Source organism: Pagrus major, chromosome 2, assembly GCF_040436345.1.
Source record: "Pagrus major chromosome 2, Pma_NU_1.0".
Taxonomy (NCBI): Eukaryota; Metazoa; Chordata; class Actinopteri; order Spariformes; family Sparidae; genus Pagrus; species Pagrus major.
Window position 1 is genome coordinate 3,157,212 of NC_133216.1, and position 21,508 is coordinate 3,178,719.

Genomic DNA, 21,508 nt, shown 5'->3' on the forward strand with positions numbered 1-21,508 from the left:
TCAGATACTAATACTACTGGTACTACTATTAATAGTAATAATAATAACAATAATCTGTCTCCATCTTTCTCTCAAGTTCACATATGTTCAATTTGCATGAATCAACATATATAATGTAATACAACATAATATAATATGATTTAATATAATATAATATAATATAATATAACATAACATAACATAACATAACATAATATAATATAATATGATATAATATAATATAATATTGAACATCCTGTATTAAAGATGAAGAGAAATGAGTACTTACATCTACAATAGGTGATAAACCATGATGATGAGTAAGTATGAACACACAGTTTGTTTATTAACTGTCTGTCTTAGCTGAACGCTGCTCTCCTCTCCTGGTCCTCTGGTTCACAGCGACCACAACAACACAGAGGATCACCAGCAGACCAGGGAGCAGTGAGGACCTCACCGTGTAGAGGGTGAAGTCCATCCCAGAGGGCTCTCTGAACTTCAGAAGAGTTTTGGCTGATGACAAACACTGGTAATCTGAGTCAAGAACAGCACACCAGTACTCTCCTGTGTCTTCCAGTGAGACATTAGAGAGAATCAACAAGCCATCATCTTTAAATATGTTCAGTCTGCTCTTCAGATCAGAATCAGATGCTAAATTAAATTCACTCAAGTGTCTGCCTTCTGTTTGGTTTGACTTGATGAACCACAAGTGCCCCTCACCCTCTTCCCAACCTCTGCATCTGAAAGTGACATTGTCTCCTTCTGAGAAGAGCTCGACAGCAGGTGGGCCAGGTTTGGGGCACACGAACAGGTCATACCGTTGAACATGGCTGTAGATTTCACACCTGTATGAACCTGTGTGATTTAACTGAAGCGATGAAAGCACAAGTGAGTAGTTTCTGCCCACCTCTGAGTTGGAGGTTATCCTATTACTTGTTTTCCAAAGTGGGGGCTGGTCGTCAGTGAAATCAGCGGCAGGGCACTGTAACACAGCTGTCTCTCCCACTGTGTGGAGGATAATCTCCAATGGTAGGTCTAACACTACAGGGTGACTGCTGACACACTGCTGTTGGTTCATCACCAGACAGGTGTAAAATCTGAACCGTGTTAACGTGAGGTTGTAAATACGAAGTCCTGATGAGGTTTTCACCACTTGGGATCTTCCTTTAACATTGTCCATCACCGATGTTACACTGTCCCCAAAAACTCTTGTCCAAATGTCGTCCAAATATTCAGACTCACTCTTGAGCCACTGGATGTCCAGATTGTCAGCCGCTCCCTCACATGGCAGGTCCACTGTTTCTCCAACTGTCACACGAATTCTTTTGTATCTTTTTGCACTACAAACAATGATAGTGATGTTTTTCTCATATGTCACGTTGCCCCAACACTCCTTTTGGTACTGGCCGGAGTCTGAGTGGGTCAGGTTCTGGATCCTGTAAGGAGAAGTATTGTCTCTGCTGACAACTGACAGTCGATGTTTCAAGTCTTCAGGTACTGTGGAGTTCTGGGACGAGAGGGCAGAGGTATTCCACAGGACGAGCTTCTCCTCACCAACAAATCTGGAGATCAGGCAGGAGTTGGCCTCCTCGGGGAGGCTGAAGGTGTAAGAGTCCCGTTCCTTTTTGATGACGATACGTTCTTCTGCATGAATGTTGTTGATGAGAGCAAACAGCAGGAAGGAGAGCTCTGTGACTGCAGCCATTCTGCTCTGAGGACGAGCAAACACTGACACCTCTCACTTGATTATCTCTACATTACATCAACCCTCATCAGCAGCTTGTCGTTTGTGATTGGAGGAACGTGACTTGTTTATCTCATCATCATAGGAAATGTTGACGCATTAGGCTCTGTACCAAGAAATCCAACCTCAACAGATTAGACACATGTTGTGAAATGACTTTTAGACACATTAAAGGTGTTAACTTGAGTTTACTGCAAGATTCATCTAAACAGAAGTCCCCAAACTAGTGACATGCTGTTACACCATGGCTCCTGAGAGGTTTCATTATTTGCATTATTTCTTGTAACATGTAATCAGACATGTATGACACGTGTTAGAAGAAATATATCCGTGTTCTGTGTCCTGTGAAAATCTTTGACTTCCGTGTTGTTAAATGTTACTCTGTCTTGGTCCGTCTTCCCCTGTGTTGCCTCCCAGCATTTCTTCCCAGTGTTGCCTCCCGTTTTGGTTTCTGAGTTTGGTTTCTTGTTTCTCGTTTGATTTGAACTTTGCTTTTCTGTTGCACTTTGTTTAAGCTTTTTAGTTGCTACTTTGTTTTTTGGTCCTAGTGACTCATCTTTGGTTTGTATAGATTTCTTGTGTTTTGTATTTTCAGCTTTATTTTATCAAAGCTCACTTTTGGTTCCCCTATTTCCTGCCTCCTGTGTGTTGTCTGCGTTTGGGTCCTCACCTCGTCTAACATAGTGTAACAAGTGCTCCGTTATGAGCTGAGACGGTTCTCGTATTTCTGAAGCCAAACAAACCTTTAACAAAGTCATTGAATCACCTGAAAAATGCATCGCCACAAAGCTGAAAACATGGCTGTTTTATACGGAGGAGTATTAGGGCCAGGGGTGAGGAAAAACATGAGAGAAGGATGTTTTTTTATTTGTCACTGATGAACTTTCTTAGCTCATGAAACGTTCAGATTTTGGAGATAAGTACAGCCATGCTATGTTTTCAGGAAATCTTCTGTCATCAGTTACAAGTCTTCAGATAGTGAGTTCTGAGAAGGACGATGTTGCAACACTGCCGCACATCACAAACACTGTTTCTACCCAGTTTGTATACTGAGTGTCAGATGGCTGTTGCAGAAAGTCAGCTTGCTGTCATTCCTCAGGGCAGCAGTGTCACATTTCATTTCCATAAATGAGCTGTAGTTATTTCACTTAGTCTGCATCACAAACAGAAAACATTTGTTCCTTTGTTTTGTGTTTTGTTATGTAGGCTATACGAACCTAAAGAGACTCGTACTTAATACGTCATACTTCCACAGTCCAGTCCACATCCATATTCCGTTCTTTAACATTGTTCAACCTTAGTATGAGTCCTTTATAAAGATATGTGTTTTTTTTTTAATTGGTATCTTTCACAAAACAACCTCCTTGACCCCAATCAGTCAGGCTTCAGGACTGCTCACTCCACTGAGACGGCCCTCCTCACAGTGACTGAGTCCCTCCGTGCCACCAGAGCCTCGTCCCACTCGTCCGTCCTCATTCTCCTCGACCCATCTTCTGCGTTTGACACAGTCAGCCACCAAATCCTCCTCTCCACTCTGGCTGAACTTGGCATCGCTGACGCTGCTCTAACCTGGTTCACATCATACCTGACAAATCGCACCTTTCAGGTCATAAGGAATGGCTCCTTGTCCAAACCCTGCTTTCTGTAATCTGGTGTCCCTCACGGCTCAGTCCTAAGACCACTTCTGTTCTCACTCTACACCAGATCACTAGGCTCTGCAATCACATCACATGGATTCTCCTACCACTGTTATGCAGATGACACCCAACTGTTCTTCTCTTTTCCCCCAACATACATCTTGGAATGCCTGGTAGACATCTCCACCTCAAGCTCAACCTTCATAAAACTGAACTCCTCTTCATCCCGGGGAAAGACTGCCCTTGCATGAACCTGTCAGTCACTGTCGAGGACGTCACAGTATCGCCTTCATCGACTGGGAGGAATGACGGACAGACTATCCCGCACTCCCAACATCACTGCTGTGGCCCAATCCTGCAGATATGCCCTCTACAACATCCGCAGGATCTGGTCTTTCCTTACAAAGGACACAATGCAACTCCTGGTCCAAGTGCTGGTCATCTCCCACCTGGACTACTACAACTAGCTCTTGGCTGGACTCCCAGCCTCTGCGACTTAACCGGTACAGCATATCCAGAACCCTGCAGCGCACCTTGTTTTCAATCTGCCCAAACACTCCCATGTGACCCCCCTCCACTGTGACCTCTTCTGGCTTCCTGTTGCAGCCCGGATCCGATTCAAGACGATGGTACTGGCCTTCAAGACCATCCACAGAACTGCACCCATCTACCTCCAAACACTGGTCAGACCACACGCCCCACTACATCAGCTGGCTGGTACCGCCATCGCTGAGAGCAAACAAAGATCGCTCAGGGAAGTCACGACTCTTCTCAGTTCTGGCGCCTCGGTGGTGGAACGAACTCCCGACCAATGTCAGGACTGTTATGATCCCAGTTTATGTTCACTGGTTGCCTGTTTTATTTTGAAAATGTTGCCCTCATGTGTCGCCTCTAGCTTTACAGTTCCTCCTGTGTGTTTTTCCCTCCCAGTGTTTTTCTGTTTGTTCCCTCACCTGTCCTTTTCCCGCCTCACTCCACCTCTTCCTGATCCCCTTGTTAGTGTGTCCATCTATATAGTCTTTGTTCTCCCTCGTGTCTTTGTCAGATCGTTCTGTGATGTCCCGTTCCCGTTTCGGTGCCCTTCCATGTTGTTCCGACTTCGCCCGACTTCTCCCATGTCCGTCTTGGTCCGTCATCCTCTGTGTCTGTCTGTCCTCCCCCGTGTTGCCACCCTGCTCTCTTCTCCAGTGTCTCCTCATGTCTCCCGTTTGGTATGGTCCTGGTTTTGGTTTCTTGTTTCTCTTTTGATTTGTACTTTGCTCTTCTTTGCACTGTGTGTTAGCTTTTTGTTGCTACTTTGTTTTTGTCCTCGTGACTGGTTTTGGTTTATCTGTATTCCTCATTTCATTTATCTTCAGCTTTATTCAATTAAAACTCGCCTTTTGTTTCCCCCAATCCAGCCTCACCTGTGTGTCTGCATTTGGGTCCTCATCTCTTGTTAAACCTAACTCATAACAGAACGAACTGACCAAAAGTATGGACCCAGCAGACAAGTACGCACAGTTTTTGGACTTGAATTGGCAGTTGTTTTCAATGGCAGGACGGGTGTGGTGGATATGCTAGAGGCTGTATTTGCTTTCAAGGGAAAGCTGTTCTTTAGGCCCTGGTTGCGGGAGGCTCCGAGTGCTGCGGAACTAACTTTCGACTATCTGGCCAACAAATGGCAGTGGTCCGGCTGACCAGCCCCTGTGCTCCTCCGTCGGCAGCCTGGCCGGCACCTGTTCCTGCTCCTCCGTCAGCGGTCCGGTCGAGTCCAGTTCCTGCCCCTCGGTCGTAGGTCCGGCCGAGTCCTGATCCTGCCAGTGGTTCTCCAGCCAGTGTTTCTCCGTCTGCGTTTCGGCCGACCAACCCCTGTGTTTCTCCGTTGGCGGTCCAGCCAACACCCACCGGTGTTTCCCTGCATCCTGCTCATCTTCTGGAGGGTCCCAGCCTTCGCTACCAGCCTCCAGTGGGTCCCATCCTACGCCTCCGCCATCAGCCTCCAGAGGGTTCCAGCTTTCACCGCCAGCCTCCAGAGGGTTCCAGCCATCGCCACCGTTGCCAACAGACTCCAGAGGGCTTCTGCAGTCCCAGAGGGTTTCCGCCTTCACCGCAGGCCTCCTGATAGGCCACTGCCCCTCATCCCGACTTCCTGGTTTCCCCCCGATCTGACTTTGGTTATGTGACCATGATGTCGTCTGTTTGTAGCCTAACATTAGCTTTTTACTGCTAGAGATTTAATTTACGCTCTTTAAAAATCACAAAAGTGGTGTTAATCTGTGAAGATTATCTTGATGAACAAAACCTGTCAGAGTCACAGAGATTATTTTCTGCAATAATCCAAAATCCAGTTGAAAGATCCCGTAGGCTTTTTGTGGAGGGAACCAGAGCGATGCTAACTTCAGCCTTAGCCTACAAACACACGTCATGGCTACACCACTCTATTCTGCTGCATTTGATCAGAGACCCACTGAAGTGCCAAACAGCAACACACTGAATCAGGCTGACCTCTGACCTCACATTGTGACTCAGACAATTCCTTTTTTTCAGCTTTTTCCTCGACTGAAGCTGCTATCCGGCCTGTTCACACAACTTCTGTCACTTTTATTTTGTGCATTTAGAAAACAATATTTATTGTGGACATTAAAAGGACGAATACTGAGTAATAAAATGCAGCAAATCCGTTTTTTAAATTTTTTTAATTTAATTTATCAAATATAATAAAAACAATAAAAACAGTAAAATGTTCCAAGTATATTTAAAATGATAACAGCTGTTTTTAACCTGATTATATTTGTCATTTCTAATCAGTTATTTCATATAAATGATTGTTTGATCAACAGGTAACACTTTATAATAACCATCATTAATGAATGGTAAATGTATAATTAATTAAAACTTAGTTAATAATTATTTCCCTGCTGATAAACAATGAGATGCTTTATGCATCATTTATCAAACAACTGTAGAGGTTCATCAGGCAGCTTTATAATATCATCTAAATAATGTTTACAGATGAACTACACAGTCTTTATTAATCATTTACAAACTATTATAAACAATTTGTAAATAAACTGTTCATAAAACAGTTCATTATTTGTTAACAGTGAAATAATTACGACGTCAAGTTGACGTCAAGATATTAAAGTGTGATCTGATCCTCAGCAATGATGCATCATTTCATACAACTGTTTTGTGTTTTATTTGCAAAATCTCAATCTGCAAAAGAACAAAAAAAATAAATTAAATGCAAGATTCAAAATAAATAAACAAATATTAATCCTTAAAATTTCCACTTAAAAACTACATAGTGCACCTTTAATTGGTTGGAAAAAGTGTAAATGAATACCGTAGATGAGTTTCTCTCCCTTTATTTTGAAGTATTCACCGGAAATGTAATTAAATGTGTTGCAGTTCCTCAGTGTGACCACCAGAGGGCGCAGAACACCCTGTAATGCATTGCTACTGTATTTCCACTGCCCTCTAGTGGTCACACGGGAGAACTGCAGACATAAAATAACTTCTACATCCGGTGTGACTTTCAAAGTAAGAGTAGTTAAGCGTCAATTTAGGTCAACCTCTCGGAGATATGTTTAATGGGGGGGGTATCGTTGAGCTAGCTCTACAGCTAGCTTCTCCGCTAGCACCGCTCAGCTTCCCGCAGAGCTGTTAGTCGCGTTAGCAAAGTTAGCAGAGCTGCCGCGCGGAGCTCGAGCCGGATTCCGGGTCTCTCGTGCTCACACGCGTTACGTCACCGGCAGTCAGCGCGGTGTCGTTAGGTGGGGCGGCCGCTGTGTTGTTGCTGCTGCTGTCGTCTCGGATTAATTACCGGATCGGAACCGTGTCTTCAGCTCCGTCAAGGGATCCGACTGGTTCTTTCTTCCGCTGTCTCGCGTCAACATGGGGAACTGTCTGACTGTGGGGCCGAACGAGGCTCTGGTGGTCTCCGGTAGGCGCTCTACGTCCTCCTCCTTAACGAGCTAACGAAGACAGCTAAGCTAACTGTCGTGTTGACACGGCTAACAGCGAGCTAGCTGGTGTCAAACCTAATCAAATCATCGCTCTCTCGTGAAGTCAGACAGCTAACAAATCCCCGCTGACACTCACATATCTGTGTAAAGTTCATAAATCAGGTTTAGATGACGTGAATCTGAGTTTAACGCTAAGCTCGTTAGCAAGTAATGCAGCGGCGGTGTGTTAGCAGTGTTAGCGGTTATTAGCACACACACGGGTGCAGTTATTGTGGATTCAAGTGAAGTGTAAAAATTACAAACATGTGAAAGTAGAAACTGCAAAGTCTGGTGTGTTTTAAGCAGCTTGTCGTTTAATTTAGGCCTCACATCGATGTGCCTCCTGAAAGGGGGGCGGGTTAGCTCGTCCTCCATCGACTCTACTGAATGTAGCTGTGAATAATGTAAATAAAGACAAACAACACGAGCACACTGGAAGGTTTTACACGTTTAAGAGCAATATTAATATTTACAATATTAATGAGGTAACAATACAAACTCAGATATACGTGTTTTTTTTCCCCACGACTGAATAAACGAGCTGAACACTGTTTAGAAGCTAGAAAGGTGGCAGGGTCCGCCACATATAAACAAAGTAAAGCAGTGTAAAATGTTGTTGTCCTCTCAGCTCAGTTTGTCTCTTAAACTACAGAGTGCACCTTTAAGACCACGAGTCTGATTTAAAAGAACAACATAAAATAAACCACAACAACACAACTTGATCCACAAATAAACACAGAAGAAGAAGAAGAAGAAGAAGAGAGATAAACATGTTTTTTTGTTTTTTACAGTTTCAGAGGATGACAACATGTCTGTTATTGTTTAGAGAGGAACCAAACTGGAAGAACTAGTTTAAAAACATATTGGCTTTAGTTTCTCTCTGTGACGTGTTGTTTCTGTTGTGTATATAAAGTGTGTACATAAATACAGAAGCGTTTCATAAACACAGTTTTTGCAATGATTCGTCAAACCAAAATTCCCCCCCAAAACATAACAATGTCTTTTTGTGACCCATCGTCACCAGTTGAATATTGATAGAAAAAAGTCTAAATCTTGTGATTCCAGCTTCTTAAATATGAATATTTTCTGAATATCTTCGGGTTGTGACACTTTTTTTTCCTGACATTTTATAAACCAAACGACGAATCGATCAATTGAGAAAACAATCAACAATGAAACTAATCGCTAGTTGAAGCCCTGTTATTATTTAAAACATTTTTCGAGGCTTAAAATTAAGAAATTGTTCAAGACTAGTGGAATATCTAAAGAAATGACTCTCTGCCGCTCATCGCTGCTGTATAACGTAGTCGTACATCTCTGAGGCACATTCTCAGTTTATTCCACTGTTTCCTTACATGTTGTGTTTGTCGAGGCTCTGAAGTGAACAAAGTAAAATAAATGTTAAATGAATCCGCTGACTGCTCAGTGTTAAATCCATCAACATTTCTGTGCTTCCTCCTGCTGTTCCTACAGGTTGATATCAACATGCTACTTGTGGATAATTTATCCTGTTGTCTTAATGGACGTGTTCCTCTCCCCTCAGGTGGCTGTTGTGGCTCTGATATAAAGACCTACGTGGTGGGAGGCTGGTCCTGGGCGTGGTGGCTCATCTCGGACACTCAAAGGTGACAACGCAGTATAAACATAAGGGCTGTTTATGTTTTCCTGAAATGGAGTTGGCCTTTAAGTAGCTCCTTGAAATTTTTTTCTTTTTCCATCAAGCACGACTCACCACAGATAAGTGGATTATACTATTAGAAGCCTTCTGGCGAAAGTGGCCGAGGTTTTTAAACAGACCGCAGCTGAAATGGACTTCTGCCGCGTTGAATTTCCACGGGGAAGTCAGAGAGATTATCTGCAGGCTGAAGAAGGAAGCTGTTCTACTACAGCCTGACTAGTATTACACAAAGTGTGTGGGAGAGGTTTCTACAGGTTCAAAGGTCTTTTTCCTTTTCGGCCGACACATTCACACTTTTCAAAGCTGCGTCACAAGACAGCGAAAGTCCTCTGGTTAATATTTTCCTCACATTGATTGTTGTTACGCTCCGTCTGTTACTCTTCATCAGTGTCAGACTGACCACATGTCAGATTGTGAAATTTTCCATTATCTCATCTCCTGAGTAATGCTTTGTTGTAACGTCCATTTAATTTATGTAGGAGTCGTGGCAGTAAAACAAAAGACAGCTGAGTGGAAACACACTGCATTAAGGTGCGGCCACATCCGATTTTACTCTCTATTAATTTAAAGAGGATGAGACGTTTCCTCTTATAGTCGCAGATAGATGCAGAGTTAATCTTGATATTATCCTCCGCCCTGAGTGATCCAATCACAGGTGGACAGCTCTAAGTGCCGGTGTGAACACCCCTAAGACGCATTTAGGATGCATTTGAGATCCATTGCATCATATCCATTTGTCTCGCCCAAGATGTTGTCAGACGAGACATTATACGAAAAAGAAATATGTATTTCATTTCACAGATAAATTACATCTTCGTTAATTGTTATAACTTTATATCAACATTTTGTTTTGACATTCATATCGTGAGTGTCTTAAAGTGGAATAATATACATTTACTCAATCAACGACAGATTGCCTGTAAAAAAATCTTCACTATCCTCTGGCTTTCTAAATTAATGTAGAGATATTTTTATGTTGCTCTGATGTTGCTCTCAGTGTCACCCCTCACAGCAGACATTAGATAATGACTGTTTTTAATCCACATTAACTCAATAAGGTGAAATAATAAGACTCTCAGTGTGTTGATAATATATATCATTTAACATATATAGCTTATGTTTAAAGTCTCTTTGTGGACTAATAAATGTGTTTGTGCTGCTTGCTGCAGGATAACTCTGGAGATCATGACTCTGCAGCCTCGCTGTGAGGATGTGGAGACAGCAGAGGGCGTAGCCATCACTGTCACAGGTGTGGCTCAGGTAAGACCACATCCCAGTGTGTTTCTCAGCTACAAGGGACTTAATCTGTTATCAGTAGTGTTTAACCACATTAATCTTTTATACTTCATACTTCATACTTCTTGTTGTTCTTCAGCACTTGGAGTTGCATTCGATGTTTAACGTGTGCGATATAAATAAAGTTTGGTTGATGTTGTGACGTCACTCTGTCACTGTGTCGTCTTCAGGTGAAGGTCATGACGGAGCAGGACCTGCTGGCTGTGGCTTGCGAGCAGTTTCTGGGTAAATCAGTCATGGAGATCAAAGCTGTGGTTCTGCAGACTTTGGAGGGACATCTGCGCTCCATCCTCGGTACGGACATTGATTTTATTTGAACTGTGTGTTTGTCAAAATTAGGACACCTGAATTCCTTGTCTGACAAGCCTGTATTTATAATAACTAACATTTTCAAACTGCTGATTATGTTCTTGATTCGTTATTTTCGAGGGTATAGTTTAAACAGTTTCTGAGAGTGGAAGGTGTCGTCTTCAGATGTTGTCTTTTGTCTTTTTAACCAACAGTCCGATGCAGAAGATCGTCAATTGACACATTTATTAAACAGAGTAAAGAAGCAAATCTTTAATCCTAATCCTCTTAACTCGAGATTGATTTGTCATGGCAGCAGTGCAGTATCTGTCATGCATATTGTTATCACAAGAAAACCCAAAGACTCTTTGATTTCATGTCAGTTTAGTCACAGTTTTATTATGAACTTAAGAAAATTTGGCCAAAGAATTAAAATGGCTCAACACTCATGATGAAAACAGTGTGGCTGCTAGTTTCTGTCGTACTGTTGTTTGACTTGCATGGTAGACGTGTTCATGTGACATACAGATATCGACTGTGTCTCTGTGCTGCAGGTACTTTGACTGTGGAGCAGATCTATCAGGACAGGGACCAGTTTGCTAAACTGGTGAGGGAGGTAGCAGCTCCAGACGTGGGCAGGATGGGCATCGAGATCCTCAGCTTTACCATCAAGGTGGGTTAAAGGTGAAACACTGGCCGGTGGTCTGTCAGCCACCAGTACATGCAGTGATTATAATACCCGATTGAGATATTAATGAAGCTATCGAGCAATACGAGTAAAAATAATACAGTTCAGTATAGATTTAGACATGAAGAGAAACGGTATGTGTCTGTTCAGCACGTGTGAATAAAGATAGAAGGTTTCCGTGTTGGATTGTGTTTTCTGAACACCTGAAAACCCTCAGAACTAATGTAATCTGCTCGCTGAGTACAGTACAGCATATTGTGTTCAGCCACAAGGGGGCGTAAAGTTCCTGGTCCAGCATGAGCGGCGCACACAGAGCAGGACCAGTGATCAGTCTTCCTCACATCTTAGCTCTTCTCTGACAGGACGTCCTCGCTCATTCCAGAGTCTAAGCTGTCAGATATGTAGAAATAATTTAGGAACAATTTAAATTTAAAAAAAAAATAGTTTATGGATGCTGCTGACTCGTAACGTTAAGTTATTTTACATGACTGACGAAGAGGCAGCTTGTGCACATTTCTCTATGAAAACATGAATATACACATAAGATCTTAAAGACACAATGAGCTCCATTCGATGTATTTTGTAGTTAACTGTCCTAAAATTTTAACAAACATCAACAACTACAACTAGCTCGCGTTTGTAGTTTTGACTCCAGCAAAGCTGTAGAAAATAGTTTGATTTTGATTTATCAGACATTGAAGTAGTTTTACTGCTCCAGCTCTTCCAGCAGTATTTCAGAAAGCTTTTTGAATATCTAGATAATGTTGTTTACTGGCCTCAATGATCGTAGCATGAACATGTGATGCACTATAAAAGTCATGAGCTTCATAAACTGGTCACTTCTCTAAAATCTTCAGTGTCAGAGGTTCATGTTTCTGTTTGTTGGGCACTGCCTGAATCTAATGCGCACACACTTTCAGCTCTCTGTGCATCGTTGTGACTGTGAGCGCTGCGTTGTATCCATTTCTGTATGAACGACCATTAAGAGGCCAGCATGCGGGAAACAGAGTGTGTGTTTATACGCTGAGCAGTACTGCAGGAGTCATATCTGCTCATTAGAGAAGTCGTCTCTGCAGCTTCATGGGTCTGATAAGTGACTGGTGGGAGAGTTTATTGTTGTTGATTAGAGCAAATTGAAGTGTGGTGCCGATGCAGCGGCTGACCACACTGCTCTGCTGGAAGCCCAGAGTACATTTCTATCACGTCAGTTAGACGGGATCAGATGGTTTCTGATGCAAGAGGACCAGTAAGCTAATTAGTAAAGGCCTCAGACATTCATGGGTTGACTTTTACGTGTGTTTCTTTACATCTTGTAGTGTAGATATTACTTGCAAATATATCCTGTTGGAGTCCTGATGTTCTTTATGTTTTTGTCGAATGTAGCTGAGATGTCAACAGCTTGAGTAAATGAGGCCTTTGTGGCAGCAGCTGACAGAAGTATTATGTTCCAACAATGTATAAGAGCTGAAGATTTGTTTAGTTACTCAGTTACTCAGTGCAGCACCCAGAGGATTATTTTCCAGAAAATATAAGAAATGTCCCCATATTTCTTTGATGACCTCCAGTTTTCCTTTGATAGCACAAGGCAGTTTCTCCAAAGCAAGGTAATAAGTTAGATCCCTGAACCACTGACTAACATTCGGTTCGTCTGGGTTTTTCCAAAAGAGAGCCACTGTATGTTTAGCTCGGAGAACACAGTATGTCATCATTTTCTTCTTGGTCTTACTGATATTCAATCCCACGGGGAACAGTCGAAGGATGCACATCTGTGGACATGTTGGTAACCTTTCAGACACAATCTGTGATAGTATATCAAGTACATCTGATTCTCGGGCACAGTTTGCCTTTTCCACATTACATCTTACACAGTAGTCTGGGACATTGGGGTTGAAATGGTGGAGCAAAGACTGTTAACAGTTTAAAAACTGTTTAAGCTCTAGTTTGAAACTGGAATAATCTGTGTTGAGAGAAATGGGATATTTAAAAAACATGTTCACTACAAATCAAATTGGTTTTCTGTATTCTGACGTACTCCAGACGACCAATGGCGATTCTGAGGCCACTCCTGAAAACTCATTGGCCGCCCCAGATCTGATACGTAGTTCGTAAGCAGCCTGCAAACCAAGTTAAGCATTTAACGTTAGCGTTTTGGTTTTTTTATTGTTATTTGGACCAATTTGACAATGATCCTGCATGACGTTTGTTACTTCAAAGTGAATTGACTGACTGATTGATTGATTGAGTGATTGAATTACATTTCCCTCCAGGGATATTAAGAGAATAGCTATGAAGAGAAGCAGAGATATTCAGAGCTTCTTCTTCAAAAAAGAAAAGAGTCAGAGCTTCTACCAGCAGCAGTGAAAAGGCCCAGTCAAGTCAGCAGCCTAGGTACAGCAGTAGTGACGAAGAGCAGTCAGCTCCCCCTGCACAGGATGGTAGGTCATGCTTAGATAGTTTGAATTTACCATGTAGGCTCACATTCAAGTTGTTTGTCACACCAGTTATACAATTACAACTGTCTGAAACATCACTGCACAATACTACACAATAGTTAAAACAGTTGTAAAAGTACAATAATAAAATAATAATAAAATGTGCATAATACATAAAGACACACACACACACACGTATGTATGATTGTGTGAGTGTAAAAAATATATATATGTGTGTGTGTGTGTTTGTGTGTGTGTGTGTGTGTGTGTAGCAGAACCTCCAGCCTATTGATGTCTGGACATGAATACTGCATCCTATCGAATGACATTATTCAGTTCCAGTATCTCCAACAAATGATATCTAAGCTAAATAATAACATAAACTAAGCATGTAAAGAACAATTATTTCTGTTTTTTCCTTACAAGCTTAGTTTATCTTTTGCTCACAGATAAACTTTTTAATGAGGCCTGTCTTTAAGTATTAAGCTTTGATTTGAAGTTTTTGGTTTGTTCTGTTGCCTGGATTGCTGTGTTTTTATGTAACCACAAGATGGCGCCTCAATTAGTAAAGCAAACACAGGAAACAGTGCAGGTGACACAGATGATGAGCTGATGACTGATTCATGTTATTCTACAGGATGAGTTAAGAGCAGTTGAATTGTGCTCCCTAATCTAACTTGTGAAGAGATGAGGACTTTAATCCACTCCAAGGAAATGGCTCTTAGAAAATCTGTACCCTATCCTGAACATAATTACTGATTAAAAACAGACATGTTAAATAACCAGAGGCTCCTGTAAAAAAAAATGTCCTGGATACGCCGCTGCAGACGTCGAGCTCTTAGCTCACACCAAAATTAGATTTTGCCAAATGGAGCAAATGAATTGAGTCTCATCTGTTACAGACTCACTTCGTGTCGGCTTACACAGATGTTTTTACATTTAAAGAATCTTGTCAGTTCATTTATTGTTTTATTTAAAACAGCCACAGTGAAAAATAAATGTATTGTATCAGATAATGCACAGTGATAATATTCATCTGTTGTGTAAAGCACGTATAACAACAACAACAACAACAACAAAAAAGAGTAATAAATACATCTGCAGGACAGATTTTAAACTGACTAAACCTTCTTCAATCTCTAATATTTGTTGGGATCGCACTCCACAGTTTTGTTGCTGTGATTTTGTTGAGCAATGTTTTATATAACGGTCCCTCGCAGAAGATCTCGTCTTATTTCACCACGAGCTGTCAGATTACATTTTATTAAGGGATGAGGGAGCTGAACCAGGCAGTACTGGTCCTAAACACAAACAGTTCAAGGCTCAAAAGTTGTATTTTTCAATAATATTGCAATAATGGTACGAGTTTGTTTTTTTTGTCCAGTGTTTTAAGAGCTCATTTAAACTGTTTATAAAGTGGTTGTATGGTTGTTCCTCAGGCCTGTGACCAGGAGGGGGCGCTATAAGACAGATGCACTAAACTTGATAAACCGTGTTTGATTTTACCTGAGATATACTTGGTATGTTTTTTTAAGATTATCACGCTTGAATACTTAAAATGGTTGACAGCCTCTACCTTTCCTCCTTTCAGTCAGATCTCAGAATCAGGAGAGTTGACTTATTTTATTGAAAATGAACATGGCGACCATCTTGGCTGCCTTCAAAGACGGGCATGAGTGTTGTTGCTGTTTTGATTCTGAAGCTGATCTCTGTACATGTTGACCTGTGTGTCTGTGCTCACAGGATGTGTACGATAAACTGGATTACCTGAGCTCCCTCGGGAAGACCCAGACCGCTGCTGTCCAGAGGGATGCAGACATCGGCGTGGCTGAGGCAGAGAGGGATGCTGGGATACGGGTGAGTAAGGAGGCTCTAGCAGGTGAGAAGCAGATTCTGTTGTGCTCAACATTTAACTAAACTTTACATCTTCATCGTCTCACAGGAAGCAGAGTGTAAGAAGGAGATGATGGACGTCAAATTCCAGGCCGACACCAAGATGGCCGACTCCAAACGAGAGCTGGAGCTGCAGAAAGCTTCTTTCAACCAGGAAGTCAACACTAAGGTGAGCGCCTGGATGTTTAAAAACAACCTCAGGTGTGTGCGCTTCAGAAACGTGACAGTCTGTGTGCTGATGTGTTCAGAAAGCCGAGGCCCAGCTGGCGTACGAGCTGCAGGCGGCCAAGGAGCAGCAGAAGATCCGTCTGGAGGAGATCGAGATCGAGGTGGTGCAGAGGAAGAAGGAGATCACCATCGAGGAGAAGGAGATCGCCCGGACAGACAGGGAGCTCATTGCTACTGTGAAGAGGCCCGCTGAGGCCGAGGCCTACAAGATGCAGCAGCTGGCTGAGGGGCACAAGTGAGTGAGAAACTGTCGGTTAAAGGGGCATTCAGACAGTTTTATCAGCTGTTTCTACCAGAATCACAAATGAGGAGCGAGAGAACTGCGAGAACCAACACTCGTGTTTTAGTCCAGAGTCTAAAACATCTGGTAAAAAGGAAATTTCAAAGTACAAAACACTCCAGCAGCTTTCACAGCAGCAGTGTTTTGGAATAACAACAAGCTTGTAACCTTCATGCCTCTTGAATTTAATTCCAGATTCAGCAGCACAACACTTTATTTCTCTCTAAATATTCTGACATTAAGTCTGTTTTACCAGAACTTTAGGCAAATCAGATGAGCTGCAGCTGTGCTCATTTGCATCTGTAGTCCTCCCACCATAATGAAAACGGTCATTTGATAAGTAATTACCCCTCGTGTGAGGCAGAGAGTCAGTTTTGAAAGTAAATGGTATTGAAAAGCAAATCTGGCGGCTCCTGTAGTGTCAACCTTCCACTTTCCAATGGCTCAACAGGAAGACCAGAGGTCGGCAGCTGCAGAGCAGCAACATCTCTGTTCTTCTGGTCGACATTTATTGTCTTTATTTTAGTTAACGATGTACCTGCAGGGTGGATGATTATCTGTCACACAGGCTTGAAACCCGCCTGAGAACTCAGCATGCCACATTTCCATCTGCTGTGGCCACCTCCATTTTGCGCAACACGCATACATTATTTTATTTGTTGTTGGGACCAAAAATCAGACAAACAATTGTTTGTAAAGATGATCTGTGAGAAGAGTTTAACAGCGAGACGTTGTGTTGATGGGTGAATCAGATATCAGTTATTTTAACACGTGTGTTTCCCCACATCAGGATGAAGACGGTGCTGATCGCCCAGGCCGAGGCGGAGAAGATCAGGAAGATCGGTGAGGCGCAGGCTTCCTCCATCTCAGCCGTGGGAAAGGCGGAGGCTGAGAAGATGAGACTGAAGGCGGAGGCCTACCAGCAGTACGGAGAGGCAGCTAAGACTGCGCTGGTGCTCGAGGCCCTGCCGAAGGTAACACATGGATTTTTCAAGAGAACTTTCAGTTTCATTGGCTTCTTAATGCGTCGGAAATACAGTTTTTCACTTTCTTGTGAAGGGTTAGTCAAGAAGACGGATGCCACTGCTCGCTTCTGTCCCTGAGATATGAAGCTAGTTAGCTTAGCCTAGAAAGCAGACACGAATGAAAAGGGGACAAGTAGCCAGGCTGTGTCTAAACCTCAAGTTCCCATGAAGTCAAGTCAATCGATGTTTAGGTGTTTTTATCACAAATGCTGTATTTCTCACCTTTATGCCAGTATCAGGCCCAATAAATGAAAAAATAATGAAGCTTTATTTCCTTTTAGAAACTTGAATCTCTTGAATCCAAATTCAAAATGAACACACAGTGGTAGTATTTTTTCGTCTGCTCTCTGTCTTACACTGGGACCACAGCTGCTTCATCTTAATGATTCATCAGTCATGAATCTATGACCGGTTAATGAATCACATGATTATTTCCTGCTTACAGTAAACACTTAACCGTATCGTTGCAGATTGCTTCCAAGGTAGCAGCTCCATTAGCCAGGACCAACGAGATAGTCATCCTCAGCGGGGAGGGCAGCCGTGTGACGGGCGAGGTGAACCGCCTTCTGGCTGAACTCCCTGTGTCTGTCAACGCTCTCACAGGAGTGGATCTGTCAAAGGTAGGCCGGCTACTTTGACTGCATGTGTAGTTTTACTGAACTGTTAAATGCAGGAGGGATTCAGATATTTGACTCAGCTCTGATAATATGACTATCAAGGCTGTTCAACCCTGGCTTTGTAGGATGACACTGAAAGTCGTGATGATTCAGCTCATGTTTCTGTGTTTGTTTGTGTCTATACTTTAATTTTTGGAAGGGCTGATTTCACCCTCTCTGACTTATAAACGCCCACATGTTTTAAAACATACCTCTGATTTATAACGCAGGAATAAAAGGACTCGAAATCAGCCAGTCGAGCCTTCAGGAAAAACTTAAAAACCTGTGAATGGGAAAATTCACCATGATTTGTTTCAGCGCCTCAGAGTTTCATTGTCCTCTCTCGACAGATACCGCTGCTGCAGAAGATGGCCGGTGCTCAAGCCTGAAATCTCCACACGACTCCAGTATCTGTTGTATGCACTCTGATAGACTGCCTTTAATACACTTGAAGAATTTTGTTGTTTTATACGTATATACTGTATACCAAGTGAATTTTGGAAACCTCTGGTGCCTTACTTTATACAGGACCAGAATATCTGCATGCACTGCTGCTCATTCAAAGATGTTTTTTATTTAGTTTGAAAACGGGAACATTTTGTGTCTTTTTGTGTTTTTATTTTGTATTTAAATGATTTATATATATCGGCCCGTTTGTATGAAACGCCACAGAAGAGGAGAGCTGATATCAGACGGGTGTGATGGTCGAGTCTCACCCAGGTTAGAGTCATGTTATCACGTGGCCTGACAGCTGATGTTAGCAGCTGTTCTCTGGTGTTTCTACACGGGGGCGTCTCTTTACCGTCTGTGTGTTGCAGATCTTTTTGTTGATTTAAATACCTCTTTCTATGGTTAGACACATCTGCATTCCCTAGATAATCTGAATCTTTTCTTGTTTTAATTGTAGAGCTTTCTTTGTATTGTACATGTTGTAATTTTTAACTATCAAATATTATTCAGGTTATTTTGTCTCACTGGTTGATTTTTACAATGTGACAGGTGCTCACAATCGTTAACAAGCTCCTTTCATTGTGTAAATCTGATCTGCTCCTCTGAAAGAAGTTTCATCCTACACAAACTGTTGATATCAGGCATGAAATTTATGATTATTATTTATTTTCTGGCAGGAAAACAGGAAGCAAATTCTGATCTTGTGCTAATATGGTTAGCTTGTAATATGGTCATTTAATATTTAATGTGGTTGTAACGTAAAATGGTACTAGTTTTGGCCTCGATTGAGTCTCAAAAAATCCGGTGGTGTTTAAAAAAAAAAAAAAAGATGGAAAGAGGAGAAGAAGGATCTGATGGGCAAAATGTAAAAACGACCGGCTTGGATTTGTGTGAAATATGTTAATATTGTGGGCAAAGCTTCATGTGAATAGATTCTGACAATGAAAAGCCAAACAGTGATGCCAAATAGAATAGATTGTCTTTTATTTTGTATTGTATCAGAAGGATACTGCATAGTTTATCTGAGGTTTAATTTCATACTACAAATATCTTTAGATGCTAAGCCATGTTTGACAGCGTGTCAACAAACCAAACTTTTACACATTTTTCAGAGAAACGCGCTTTCTGTTCAGTGTACGTCCGTGTCGATTTGGTTTCATAACTGTGATGTCTTAGCAGAGATCTTTAACTTATCAAATGTTTGACCTGTTTTAAAGGAACTGTTCACCAAAAAAATTTAGTCATCATCTCCTCCCTCCATGCTGATGGAAAGTCAGGTGCAGCTTCGTAGTCCACAAAACATTTCTGGAGCTTCACAGAAAAACAGCGTTGCAGCGTTCTCCTAAACAACTGAAGCAGCTGGGGACTTGTTTTAAAATGTAAAAATCAACCAAAAAACATAAAATGGCTCCATACAGCTCGTCCCAAATGACATAATTTACACTCTAGACACGCGGTGGAGTCTAATCCAAGTCTACAGAAGCCCAAAGATCTGAAATTGATGTGAAAAGATATTATTTACATCCTTGTCGTGCAGTCAAGCTCGTGCACCCCCTTTAGTTTAGCAGCTACAGTGGAGATTTGGCGTAAATAACGTCTTTAGGAATCAATTTGGGATCTCGGGGCTTCCAGAGACTGTGTGGAGCCATTTTGGTCACCATCTACTTCAGTTTAGGAGAACGCTGCAACGCTGTTTTGCTGTGAAGCTCCAGAAATGTTTTGTGGACTACGTAACTTCACCTCACTTTCCATCAGCATTGGGTGAGGAGATAATAACTCAGTTTTCTTTTTTGGGTGAAGTTATCCTTTAATCAGTGATATTGTTGTTTGTAAATAGTCACAATGTTTTGTTGTTTTGGGGTCTGATGCACCACATTTTAAGCTCCAGTGCAGCAGTTCACTCTGATGCAACACTATCTGTCAAAGGTTTTTGGAAAACATTTGCAGATACAGAATATTATCCGGCAGATCCGTCCTATGAAATGTATCTCATCCACGTAGACACTTCCCGAAGAAGTGAGCTGAGTGGATTCTGGCAGCCAGAACCTGCTGGTCTCCTCTCAGTGCTGTAAAGAGCTGCACTCACCCACATTAAACCTGAACTAGTGTGACAGTGATGTTTAGTTTGAACCTCATTTCTCAAGCAGGTAAAACAACAAATACGGAGGTAGTTTTATTCATGGCTGAAGAAACGGCCACTACGAGCATACTGACACAGAATTCACAGAGGACTGTTATGATTATTGATGTTGATGAAGTTTTTTGTGCTCATCCTGAGTTGAATTATGTTTTAGAGTAACTTAACAAATGCTGTGACCATACTGATTCGTTTAGCTTCAAATGTCCAGTGTATATATGACATGTTTGTGTTATAGTCCTACTGTTATTTACAACACGTACACTGTGTGTCTCAAACAGCCTTGAGTTCCTGTATGCTCTTGCTGCATGTCATCCGTCTGTAATCAGAATAATCAGTTCACTCTTCGCTACTTGTCCTTCTAATAAATCCAAATGCCATCATTTATCTGTTTTTTGCTATTTACTATACTATTTACGATACTGTAGCCTTAAAAAATAACTCAAAAAATTATGAACAGAATGAGAAGAAATAACTGTTCTGATGTTTTGATGTATTGTTGCAGAAATATGTACTGAAGATATGCTAACCAGCTAGCCCCAGTCCGTCACGGTCTAAAGCTCCTGTGCTAGCGGATTAAACACCAACTCTGCTGTTCTGAGCCCCCAGTCCAGACTGCTAGCTCCACGGCTAACTGAGCTAACTGGCAGCTACAGTTAGCAGCAGCTAGTGACAACACTTTGATATGCTGCCCCCTATTGGTTTGGAGTATGACATCCACTGGTGGCCAGTTCTTACATATTGCACCTTTTTTAAAACATATATTCAATCATGAATGTGCTTCTAGGCAGGGCGTTATTATGACACACACATAGTTGAAACTCTTAAAAGAAAATAAAACTAGGTTTGAGTTATAATCTCTTTGCGTGCTTTGTTTATTTTTTTGTGTCGGGTTTTGGTTAGTATCAGTTTCCAACCAGTTATTTGGGCCCTTTTATGATTTTTGTTGAGGCACAAAGAACAATTTCATTACAATGGATATTTACAGGGTTAATATCAGACTTAAATCATGTCATTTCCACTTTTAAAATCAAATATATGCCAGGTTGTCGAAAGTAATTTAATAAATGTACTCAAATACTGTAATATAATACAATACTGACAGGAT

General features: G+C 41.8%; 1 protein-coding gene across 1 annotated transcript; it reads left to right on the forward strand.

Annotated features, from left to right (window-relative positions):
- Positions 1-6,904: 6,904 nt before the first annotated feature.
- LOC141014841 (flotillin-2) lies at positions 6,905-19,563 on the forward strand. The gene is made up of 11 exons (XM_073488769.1): positions 6,905-7,288; positions 8,893-8,974; positions 10,197-10,287; positions 10,494-10,617; positions 11,166-11,284; positions 15,475-15,588; positions 15,674-15,793; positions 15,873-16,087; positions 16,923-17,106; positions 17,628-17,777; positions 18,164-19,563. The coding sequence occupies exons 1-11, from the start codon at positions 7,240-7,242 to the stop codon at positions 18,200-18,202; spliced, it is 1,287 nt and encodes a 428-aa protein (XP_073344870.1). The 5' UTR covers positions 6,905-7,239; the 3' UTR covers positions 18,203-19,563.
- The last annotated feature ends 1,945 nt before the right edge of the window (positions 19,564-21,508 follow it).

Coding starts and splice junctions, on each gene's coding strand:
- LOC141014841 (XM_073488769.1), top strand. CDS start 7,240: ATGGGGAACTGTCTGACTGTGGGGCCGAACGAGGCTCTGGTGGTCTCC. Junction 8,975..10,196: donor CTCATCTCGGACACTCAAAG/GTGACAACGCAG, acceptor TGCTTGCTGCAG/GATAACTCTGGAGATCATGA. Junction 10,618..11,165: donor ACATCTGCGCTCCATCCTCG/GTACGGACATTG, acceptor TCTGTGCTGCAG/GTACTTTGACTGTGGAGCAG.